General features: G+C 39.5%; 1 protein-coding gene across 3 annotated transcripts in view; it reads left to right on the top strand.

Annotated features, from left to right (window-relative positions):
* The window catches only part of LOC310952622 (PTB domain-containing engulfment adapter protein 1), a 127,668-nt gene that overhangs the window by 99,387 nt on the left and 15,768 nt on the right, over window positions 1–12,513 (top strand). For all 3 annotated transcript variants that reach the window (XM_083921283.1, XM_083921284.1, XM_083921285.1), the window contains one exon: window positions 5,274–5,335. In XM_083921283.1, the coding sequence (XP_083777409.1) occupies window positions 5,274–5,335 (62 nt within the window). The remainder of the gene's footprint in view (window positions 1–5,273; window positions 5,336–12,513) is intronic.

Here is a 12,513-nt window from a genome sequence, read left to right as displayed (position 1 = left end):
TCAACATAAATACCAGTACAGGAAGAAGTTTTACAATGTGCACATAATAATGCAGATTACAGTTTAATTTCAAAACAGTAAATAAGCTAAAATCATCTGTCAGTGTTTATATTGTTCTTCAAGATATGAAAAGTCTTTACGAAGCATAACAGGTCAGGTGTGATTGAAATCGCAGGCCTATCACATTTATTTGATTTATTATATATCAATATATATATATATATATATATATATATATATATATATATATATATATATATCGGGTAACATAGGAAAATGATCTCGTTATAAAAAGAAAACTGGTCATAGTTATCTCGTTATAATGAGAAAACAGATCAAAATGATCTCGTTATCACGAAAAAACGGAGGAAATAAAATGTATGTTATGTGTGCTTCTGTAGATCAGAGCTCTGACTGCGTACTTACACTTACTGACCTAAAACACGTTCAATTCAGTTCACTAACCACTGAACTGACAGCGATCATTCGAGAAAGATGAGCCAGTAAGAGGAGAATTTAGAAACAATTTAGTCCCTGTATGTTTGCTTGAAGTCTGGTTTACCGGATGAACAGTGTTGGAAATCCGCCCCTTCTGACACCTTCAACATGTATTGCCCAAGGCGATTTGGTTGGTTTAAAGAAATACAAACACCCCAGAGCGTTTTTCCCGTCCATCCCAGAATGATAGCCGGTGTAGCTAGACCATACTCCAGCGCTGAGTATGGTCTAGCAGTGCGGGACTAGCTTGCGACTGACTGAGAGCTCAACTGAAGTGAGAAATGAACAGATCATTTCCAGATCAGGAAGATGTTGGGTTAAGTTCAGCTTATTCACAAAACTGTCACAAAAGCCATCTGAAGTGCATATAGGGGCCCAGATACTAAGCAAATATAGAAGAAGAAGAAGAAGAATTCCTTTAGATTTTTTCACTCTATTATTGTTATTCATTTTACACACACACAGGCCCAAAATACACACACATGCACAGACAGGACCTTTATACATGCAATTGATGGAGACTGCCAGTGACCAGCACCCTGAGCAGTTGGGGGTTCGGTGCCTTGCTCAACAGCACCTCAGCTGTGCCCAGGAGATGAACTGGCACCGCTCTAGCAGTTAGGGGTTCGGTGCCTTGCTCAACAGCACCTCGGCAGTGCCCAGGAGATAAACTGGCACCTCTCCAGCCACAGGTCCACGCTCGATTCATGGTCCACACAGGGACTCGAACCGGCAACCCTCCGGTTCCCAGCCGAGTCACCTATGGACTGAGCTCCTGCTGTATATTAAATATAGTTTTGTTATAACCTATGCAAGTTAACTTGTATCACTCTATTAACTCACCTATGGACCTATGGACTGAGCCACTGCCACCCCCCCTATACTGTATTTAAATACTAAACCAAACGATGCATGTATTATTCAGTAACGTTTACAATCTAGACCCCAAAAGACCCCAGGAACTAACTACCCTAACTACTAAATGGTCCAAAGACTATTCGATCCGTCTAAGTATTGGTTGAATAAGTAAGATACTAAAAATAGAGACATTTGGAAAGTTAGAATAACAGAACCCCCATTTTTATTAAATTATTATAATAATTCAATATTATCTTCAGCTGTATTTATTTAATATAAAGTCATGAAAAGGACAAAAGTGAGAAGTAGTTTGTTCACCCAAAAGATTCATTCATGAACGATCTGCAGCTGAGGTAGATAAGAGTATCACTTCCCAAGAGCCCTTTTTATTTGCACTGATAAGGAATTAGCCTTTATTGCTAACTAAAGGTGCACCTTTTTCCTTTTTATTGTGTTTCTCCCAAACCAAACAATAACCATTTTTATCTGTCTACTCTGTTTAATTAGAGCGGGTAGCCATGGGAAGCATTGTAGGCTCTTGTCCGCAGAGAGAGGGGGAATGGGTTAGCACCGGGCAATAACTCAATATGGTTATTGTCTTTAAATGAAACTGATATCATGAAAAATCTTATCAAGATTTTGTGATACACAATTATGTTGTCTAAACGGAAACAAGCACATTAACACAAACTTATCAGAGAAAAGGTATATCATTTGAAAATTGCAGTATTGGTTTAGAATTGCCTCTTGCCCACATATTACCCCAATGTGTGACTAATAAAGGATTATTCGATCATATAATCAAACTTTACCTTACCACACAGTTCAGTGTGATTAATATCAACTGCATGATTTCACATAGTTGAGCAGATATCGTGATATATTGAGATAAAGTCCTTCCTCCATATCGTAAATTAGATGGCAAAGAAGATATATATCATGAAAACACTATAAAAATGTCTATCATGTCAATTTTTCTATATTGTTACATTGCCCTGTGGAAAAACAGTGCCTGGACTACATTATGGCAATATTCACAACTCTGTATGTTCTGATCCTTAATAAACTGAGAAAATACTGCGTTTGTTAAGCATTTGATTCACACAGGGGTATTTAAAAATAGGCTTTACCATGTACTTATTTCATATAGACTATTTATTTATTTATTGAATTACCAGAAACAATGATAGAAAATTACCTTTGTATATCACTCAGCCCTACATGAATGAATGAATAGATGCATTTATAGAGGAAGCCAACACCATAATGTTACAGGTGAAGGCAGATATAACGAGTAACAGTAGTTACTGGAGGTAGAAGAACATTTGACCTATCTGCCATCACACATTCTAATTGGTCCTGCAGGAAACAGGAGCGCACTGAGAAATAATGCACTCCCTGCCTCCAGAGACCTGCATGCAGCACATCACAGTGTGACAGAGAGGCATCGACTCTTTTCAGGCTGTCATCCCTGGAATTTTCCCTCATCCTCATCCAACACCTGACAGCTCAACCACACAGAGTGACCTTCACGCACCAAGACTCATCCTTATGCCCCAATAGTTAATCTTACCTTTGGCAACCCAGATGCCACTTGTAACTTTTTTTTCACTCTTGCGCTCATGTAGTTTCTATTTTATGCAGCAAAGTGTGAGAAATATCTAAGCCCTTCCCCTCACCCTCCCTCTTTTACTCAGCACAGTGTGTGCTGACGCCTTGAAAATATGTCAGCCTACCTGCCATGCCGCTGTGTCAGCTCGCACCACTCTCCTCTTTGCCTGCCTTTAGTTTATATGCCTCCTTAGCTGTACAAGAAAGGAGGGGATACATCATCCTTCTATCAACTTTCATTCAAGAGTCCCACAAGGAAATTGATTACACTTTGGAAGAGACTATTGCAAGGTGCAAGCAGAGATAATCTCATTGCACAGCTGTTGAGTAAACTTAAAAAGCATACAGTAAGTGGAGGAAAAGGCTCCCAGTTTACCATGAAGCGTCTGAAAAGTGACGCAGTTACATTCTGTGTCAAAGTGTTTGTTTTCCATGAATTTTCTGCCATCAAAGTGATTCCCGGAAGAATTAAACTTTCTTTGCAAGTCAAGAGTAAGCCTGTTGTTTTCCTTGGAAAAAATATGGGAGATTAGCAAACATAAGCAATCACCATTAATTAAATGTGGAGCACCAAATGAACACTAATTAGAATAGACTTTGAATTTATCAAGCCACTTAGCTGACAACATCAATGTAAACATAGTGGTTCGCATACTTGTGCAGAGGTGAATATTATTCAAATGGTTTGCACAAGCAAAGTCTTGATTAACGCAATCAACCTACAGGAGTAGAGTGCCCCCAAGGTCACAGCCATGCGTCTTTTGTCACAGGATTCATTAGCAGGGCAATAAGCCGTTTATGGAAAGGAAATGAAACAGAAAAGGATGATTAAGAATTGCTGAAAATTCTCAATGACTGACCCATAATGACCTCTGAACCAATACTCATTTCATATCGTTGTGATCTTCAAAGATCACACCAACTCTTTGACCCCATATTAACCTGCCATTAAAATATGTCTCGTATTCAGATTGAATATAGATTTGATTTAACCTGATTTCTATAACACTTCTTATTACTATGTTTCTCTAGTGTTAACATTGAGATCCGAACTAATGTCACTCTCTTCTTTACCGTCTGCAGCCACAGAGCACCACAGTACAGACAGACATGCTGCCAAGGTCCGCTGTTTGAATTGCCTTCTGCTCTTGCCTCAGCTCTGAGTCGATACCACTCCAGGCTGCACTTTTGTTCGTTATGTGTGAAAGTTTTGCTCTCCCTCGCATCCGGACCTGCTAAAGGCCAGCGCTGGTAGTTGTACGTGGATTGAAAAAGCAGTTGCCTTCACATTTGTGGTAAATGTGGTTACAACACATCCCTGACCACCTCCTGAAGTGGTTAGTCCAGATGGATCACAATCCGTCATCAATGCATTTTAGGTGCATTTAGATTGTACTTTCATGTGGTCAAACACTATCCACACTCTCCATAAAGCCTGTGTTAATCATCTTTGATTCTGTTGTCACCTGGCCTAAATACAACACTACTACCTCTCTGTATGTTTGTGCACTCTGACTCACAACATTTTTTAGAATCTCAGTCTAGCCTTTTTGTATTCCTCTAAGTGTCCCCTCTTACATTTTCTCAGCCTTGGTTAGAAGTACTATTGTGATTGCGACCGACTGTCCATCAGTGGAACAGTGACACCGTCGGCAGGAATATGTTTTGCGTTGCGCGTATGATTGTGCATGATAGAACTTTTAGTTGTCAGAAAGGCCACAGGGTACCTTTACTTAGCACCATGTGGCGCACATTCACGTCTGTTTGCATCTATGAACAGCTTTCCATTATTTTAGAAAGCCTTATCTGACACATTTCAAAGAAGTGGACTTCAATTACCATATCTATTGGGCAAATGAGAGTGGGAAAGTGAAAACAGCATTACTCCTTGCCTAATTGCCACTATTAATTTGCCCTTGAGAATGTCCACTAACCCCCAACTGTGCAGTGGGGCTGCTCAGTGACCAACAAATCAGTCTGTATGACTGTGTGCGAGAGAGAAGCAGTTCCTGAAAAAGAAAGCCCTGCTCTTAGTGAAACTGAAGTGGGTTAATACAGACTGAAAATTTCAAATGTTTCTCTTTGGTTCTGGAAGCTCTCTACCTAATAGGTATTTCTGTTCTCAGGTTCAGCTCTTCTTTCTCCTGTGATGTGTATACGCTCTGTTGTATAACATTCATTCCTTCTACGTCTGCCTGATGTGAGATTTAACCTCTTATGTGAATGACTGTACCTTTGCCGTATCGTATGTGATAAGACCATTGATTCAGAATGCTTAACTGAGTGAGCTTTTTGTATCGTTTCAGACAAATCATGGATGCACACCCCAGAGGCACTGGCCAAGCATTACATACCCTACAATGCCAAGGTATGTTTCACCATCAGACTGTTGCAGAGCTTTGTGAATCTTAAATATTTCAACATAAAAGGTCCAGAAGTACCCTGGAAATCCAGACGCACAGCTTGCAAATTTCAATTTGGAGCTCATTAACTATGGCAGATAATCGTCAGCTAACTACTTCACCTTATTCATTGCTCCGATTGTTGTTGTTGTTGTAGTCGGTCATAGTGCTATCCAATTGCTTGCAGTGGTATTTGAGCTGGGAAGGTCTATCACTCATTGCCAGACCCTACTGTGTGTCTGGATTGATGTATTTCCAGGCTAGTCCAGAGGGTTTTCTTTTGCTGATAAACAAAGGTGAGAGGTTTTTATTGTGTTCAAAAGCAAAACAGAATCCCTCATTTTGTGGCTTCCTGTTCATTTGCTGCTTCTCGGTCCAGTTGTCCCATGATGCATTTCTGCTGACACCACCAGGCCTTCCACTAAGGACAGCATCTCAGTCTCAATAAAGGCTGATTAGCGTGGCTCCTGATGGAGCCCCCAGCTTTGCCAAACACCCTTTACCTCTTTATATCATCCATTTTAATTCCAGCCTAGCTCACTTAAGAATGAATAAGAATGGATATTTAAAGGTGGTGTCCGCGACTCTAATCCAATACACTTCTGTCAAATTCAGCAAATATAGCTTCTAGCTGCCTGTCCTGTGCGTGTGTTGTTCAAACACAGCTTTGGCTCTGTTAATGTGAAAAACAAACAGAGTGTCTTGGACTGAGGCAAACAAGACTATTCTGGCGTCCATGCACAGCACAGGGGAAAGGCCATGGGTGTGTAAAGAGAAAGGCAGTGGGAGAGAGAGTGACAGTACATTCTGAAGGAGCACTGATGAGAGGGCTGTATTTGTTTGTGTGTTGAGTTCAAATCGCAATAATCTTTCTCCAGAATCACAGACTCTACCTTTAATGGAGGAGGATTTTATTTGGATGCCACAAAACATTGAGTATGAACTGTTGTATATTCTAGTATTTATCTTCCTGAGCAGCTGTTTTCCCTTGGTGCTATGATGATGGAAAGTCGTACTTGTCAAACTTTAACTTGAAAGAGTTTCTCTGTGTCTTCGCCTTCTTGATTTTTTTGTTTATTTATTAATGAGTGGGAAGTGACTTACACTCCTGTCGAAACCAGCTTAAAATTGAGCAAAGCGTTAGTTCAGGCAGGCCACAGAATCAAGCTCAGCTCACATCCCAGCCACATCGGCTGTCAGCTGTTAGCCGTTGATGTAGCTGTAGATGTGCTGAATGTAGCCTTGAATTCAGACCAGCTCACGTTTGTTTGTACATTGGTTGTCTTGCCCCTCTTATATTCAGATAATACTTCCAGCAGCTTTAGATCACAACCATTAGTCACATGTGGGGCGGGTTTAAGAAGATGACTGACGGCGTCACCGTCCAGTCTGCATGTGCCCCCAGTGCAGTTTACGAAGATTACAAAGCTGAGATCAAACCGTCAAACTTGGTAGCCCTAATCAAATATAACACAACACTTACTGTTACTACTGTTACTGTGTTGTCTATTTATTCCTAAAAAAAAAAAAACATATAAAAGCTGTAAAGTTTTGTGACTTGGGCCATATTTTTTTCTTGCTTCATAACGAACCAAGCATGCATAAAGTTTGAAAATCAAAAAGCACCACTTAGGTCTATCTAATAGCATCCAGAGACATTTTGGTCAGCAACCTTGATAAACGCCCTTGAAAATTGAAAATGAACCTACGGATTAGTCTGGTGATGCCAGGATAAGGAGATTCCCTTCTACGCATTAAATTGGCAAATCCAGTAAGGGGGTTAATTTAAGCTGCCTCGGCATACCTACAATTGCTTCTTCCTCTGCACTGATCAACCTGCCTCAACCTCAGCTCCTCCTTTGACATTCATTTATGCAGGCTCTTTACGTATGCACATGGAAGGGCAGGGAGGTCCCAGAACAGAGCCCTACTGGGAACATATCTGAATGCAAATGAAAATAAGGTTTCTTTTGGCTAAAGTGGTCCTGACTGGACTGGTCTTGACACAAGAAGAACTTGAAATGAAAGGGCTCAATGGAAAAACACTAACACTACACTAAAAAAGTATTTTTCAAATATTCATCAAACACATCTTGAAAGAGGACTGTCTGACTTGGAGAGCACTTCCCTGTCAGATAGTTTTCGGCTTCATTTCAAACAAGAGTTTCTGTCCCGTGAGGCACTCGATGTGTCAGCCTACATCCTGAGTTTCAGAGACGTAATGGTGTTTTTGAGGTGGAGCTCCAAAACTACAGCATCCTCAAAACTGCTGAATCTCAAAGCATATTGTCAGTTCCCTCACTGTCTGCATGTAGGCTTCCTACTGATGAGTTGCCTGTCTGGCTAAATTTGTTGAGATCTGAGTCCACTACTAATCACTGAAGGAATTGGAGGGAATGAGTCAACCAAAGTGCTGAGACTGTGCTCGGCCTGTTCTCCCTGGTTTAGAGTATTGTTGAAAATGAGCTCAGTTTGTAATTTACTGCACAATCTTCTAGCTGGTTAGAGCAGAAGAGAATCCCTCAAGAAAATACTTTTTCAATTTATTTTTTCAACTTTTCAGTTTTCATCATTTGATCCATTGATTTAACAAGGTCAGTAACATTCTCTGTGCCTTGAATTGTTTTGATGGCACAACTAAATTAACTAGGATATTTTCCCCTTCTCTTGATCCTGAAGGTTTTCCAGGCTTTATGGAACTATGCCTAAGATAAAGCAGGATTTGTGACATGGCACTTGCACGTGTAAAAAAGCAGGGCTATGGCTACTAATGAGAACACTAAGGTCCTATTCTCTCGATGTCACAATCTGCAGTCAAAAACATGTACAGTGCCTATAGAAAGTCATGATACCCTCTTGAAACAATCACTTTTTTTGTTTTACAGCCTGAAATGATAATACATTAAAAACTATATTTTCCAGTGTGATTTACACATTTTGCCTTACAACAATCAAGTGAATTTTTTTTTCTCAAAATTTCTGAAAATTAAGAAAAAATTTAAAACTAGAATAGCAGGGTTGGAAAAGTGATGAGTCCCTTTAGAATAACCATAATAGCCATTCTCAGGTATAACCAATCACCTTCCATGTGGCTCTATGGCCCCACCCAGACCTTGCCTAGATCAGGCCACCCCTCCAAAACTCAATGACCATGCCAGGAAAAGATTGATCAGGGAAGCTACCAAGAGGCCCATGGTGACCTTGAAGGAGTTACAAGTCTTAATTGCAGATGTTTGGTCGATCTGTGCATGTGACAACAATTTCACAAGTTCTACATGTATGACAGGGCGGCAAGAAAGAAGCCTCTTCTGAAAAAACTTCACACTGAGTCTTCGGATGAGGTCGGATGAGACCAAAATTGAACTTTTTGGGCTGAGCTCCAAGCGCTTTGTTTGTCGGAAACCAAACACAGCACACCACCCAAAACACACCATCCCTACAGTGAAGCATGGTGGTGGCAGCATTATGTTGTGGGCTTGTTTCTCTTCAGCAGGGGCTGGGCTATTGGTCATAAGGAAAACCTGCGGGCTCTGTTAGACATTAGACATTAGAAAATAGGCAGGTGGTTCACCTTCCAGCATGACAACGACCCAAACCACACCTCCAAAAAAACAAGACAGTGGCTAAAGGACAGGAAGATGAATGTCCTAGAGTGGCCGAGTCAGAGCCCTGAACTGAATCCTACAGAACATCTGTGGATGGACTTGAAGAGTGCAGTCCATCACCGCTCACCACAGAATTTGACTGAACTCCAACAGTTCTGCAGGAAGAATGAGGAAATATTTCCAATCTAGGTGCACAAAGCTGGTAGAGACAGATCCGAACAGACTGATGGCTGTAATTAAAGCAAAAGGTGCCTCCACAAAGTATTAAATCTGGGGACTCATCACTTTTCCAACCCTGATATTCTAGTTTTTAATTTTTTATTAATTCTCATAAATAAAAAAATAAAAAACTGTTTCAGTTGAATGTTGTAAGGCAAAATGTTTTAATCACACTGGTAAAAAATATATTTTTTATGTATTATCATTTCAGGCTGTAAAACAAAACAAAATAATCTTAAAAAGGGTACATGTTGGGTATTTTCTTAAAGGGGAACACTGTCTAAAGAATAATCCAAATCTGATACTTTATCTGATACTTATATATATATATATATATATATATATATATATATATATATATATATATATACATTTATGCTTTTTATGTTTGTCTTTTGATCAATTGTTTACTTTAATATCAGAAAATTGTGATAAATGGCCGTTAGCAAGAATTTCTTAGCATGTGAGATACTTGCTTCATACATAATTATTGCAATTACTTGAAACTTTAGCTGATCCAAGAAGAATTTTCAATGATCTAATTTTAGGAAAATGAGAGATAAACTGAGACTTTGCTTTTAGTCAGAGTGCATAAGCAGTTATAGGTTTCCAGAGAATAAAACTCAATGAAAATGCTATGGAATGGCTAATTGAAATCAGTTATATAAAAAAACTTACTTGCTGCTGTTTTTCACCGAAGCTAAACTGAAACTCGAGCTGCAACGATTAGTTTATTAATTTACTAGTCGATGGGCAGAAAATTCATCTGCAACTATTTTTATACTTGATTAATCTGTTTTTGTAATTCTTTAAGCAAATATATCAATATTATTAATAGACTGTATCTAGTAGCCAAAGTGAGAGATGCAGTTTTGTAGATTGGTATCTAGTATGGTTTGCTGCTTGGATCCGCTAACGTTTAAAGTAACTGCAATAATTATGTATGGAACAATTGTCTTCCCCTCTAAGAATCAGCCAGTATATCTTGTTATCCTTGGTTTTGTCACACATCCAAGAGACATTATAATTTTGGAACTGATTGATGGAAATGTCCTATAGACCAAACAGTCAAAGTCCAGTTGCGTTGAACTAAGGACTGCACTTGTGTCATGTAAAACTAGAGGGGTTCCTATGCTGTAAGAAGACAAGGACCGTTATGTGCTCATGGTTTTCTAACAGTATGTGCTGATTATGACATTATGAGTTGCTACAAACTCTCCAACACCACCTGCCTCTACAGACAGATCTGTACTTTCATGTTTATGCCAAATATTTACCTTGTCATTAACAGAAACCGGGATTTGTCCATTTCATGTTTTGAATTCAATTAGCTTAAAGTTCTCATGAGGTGACTGTCATGTACTCAGCTTCAATACTGCCCCTTTTTTCATTGAACTGGTTCTGTTCAGGATGCTCAGAGAGAGAAGAACTCGAAGTTGAGTAGCAAAACAAAGTTGGCGAAGCGTCTTAAAGACCCAGTCTTTATGGTGGCTTTAGAGAGTCAGAAGTAGGACTGTCCAATATAAAAGCGAAAGTGATTGAAATTGAATGGTGACGATAGAAAAAAAACGTTTATCATTTCATATTTTATCTTGCGGTGTCATGAATCATGAAGTTTACAGGGTGAAGGATGAATGAAGATGAAGGGAGCCAAAGCTTAAATCTGAAAGGAGTTATTCCGTGCAATATAAGCCCGGCCATAGAGAGTGTAACACACACACAGCCCAGTCGACACATACTAGGACAAAACGTGACTCTGGGCCTCCGACAAGCACAGGCTGCAGTGTTTGAGTCGAATTAATTTAGCAGCTACTTACGGATGTGTCGAATATAATTTTTGTGCTTTGGATATTTAGTAATTATCAACAGTGAATATCTGCCCATAACATGATGTAATCAACATAACTACTAGAGCTCAAAAGCTTACAACGCTGTCGAAAACTGCTTCCATTGCAAAGCTCATTATAGAGTGCCTGACACTTCTTAATATGCTGTCAGCTAATGTCGAAGAAAGATACAAACAAAACACATTTATATGACAACAACACTTTAGATAAGATGTCCCTATCAGAAATCACATCACTAAGAAACCCACTGCGTGACCACGCAGCACTCGACTCACGTGCACCCGCCGCTGTCTGTGTCAGGCGCTCGCCGCCAAGGATCAGAGGGTTTATTACTTCCACACGTCCACAGTGCATTTAAAAAGAATAAGCAGTTCAAGAATGTACTGGTAAAACGTGTTTTACAGTTTGCCTTTATTTAAAGCCTATATCTCTATCAGTATATGAAATTACCTATATCGTGATATCAGATTTTTGTCATATCGTCCAAACCTAGTTAGTAAAGTTCCTTTTTCAACAACATTGAAATATTAAACAGTTACGTCTCTTCATTAAGCTAGCAGCTTGCATCTAATAATAAACAGTAACATTAACGGTGGATCTAAGCAGCTAACATCATGAGTCCTGTCCGTCTAACGTTAAGAGACATTAATTTAGCAGAATGACAGACAATAACGTGTCTGAAAAGTCAACCAGCAACAAGACAGAAACAGTAGCAGCTACTATACCAACTCTATTAAATCAACAGCTATAATATGGAGCCAAGTCAGCAGACACACAGCAGATAAACAGGACTGTAGCTGAATACATTAGCATGGAGCAGTTTCCTGTTTACACTGTGGAAAACCTGACTAACAACAACTGATTCACCAACTGAATCCAAGGTTTAACCTCCTTCATGGAATCATCTACTGTCCACAGAAATCCCTGAGCTCTACAACACAATAAAACAAACGATGTGGATGTTGTTTTTATTGTTCTAATCTTTTAACCTTTTTTTAATTCTGCCTTCAGTTTTTGTCATTTCTCTCCCTGTAATATCGAAAATAGTATCGAGTATTTCCCTGGGTATAGGGATCGACTTTGTAATTCTAGTATCCTGACAACCCTAGCATGGACCACTGCACGCTTTCCCCCCCTGCCATTTGTTGGTGGAAAAGGATTTCTGCTGACTGCTGTAATCAAGTGTTCTTGACCTCATGACCACAGGAGGGGAGACAATGTTGAGAGGTTTCTAAGCTGCTGGGATGAGCATGTCTAAACTCAACAATCATATCACTCAGAAATTGCATGTGACGCAGATCCTGCCCATTCTAGAATTGTGTCAAAAAATGATTCAATTCAATCATGGAGGGAGCTGAACTCATGCAGTGCGGTTTTCAATCTCCATTGTGTTGTTTTTTCAGACCTACCGTGGGGCTGAAATATCAGAATGTGCATTTTTTTTGTTAGATTTTTTGCATTTCAGGGTAAAAA

The sequence above is a fragment of the Echiichthys vipera genome (assembly GCF_963691815.1).
Source record: "Echiichthys vipera genome assembly, chromosome: 10".
Taxonomy (NCBI): Eukaryota; Metazoa; Chordata; class Actinopteri; order Perciformes; family Trachinidae; genus Echiichthys; species Echiichthys vipera.
The sequence above is the reverse complement of the archived record's forward strand: the minus strand, read 5'-3'. Positions and strand labels throughout refer to the sequence as shown.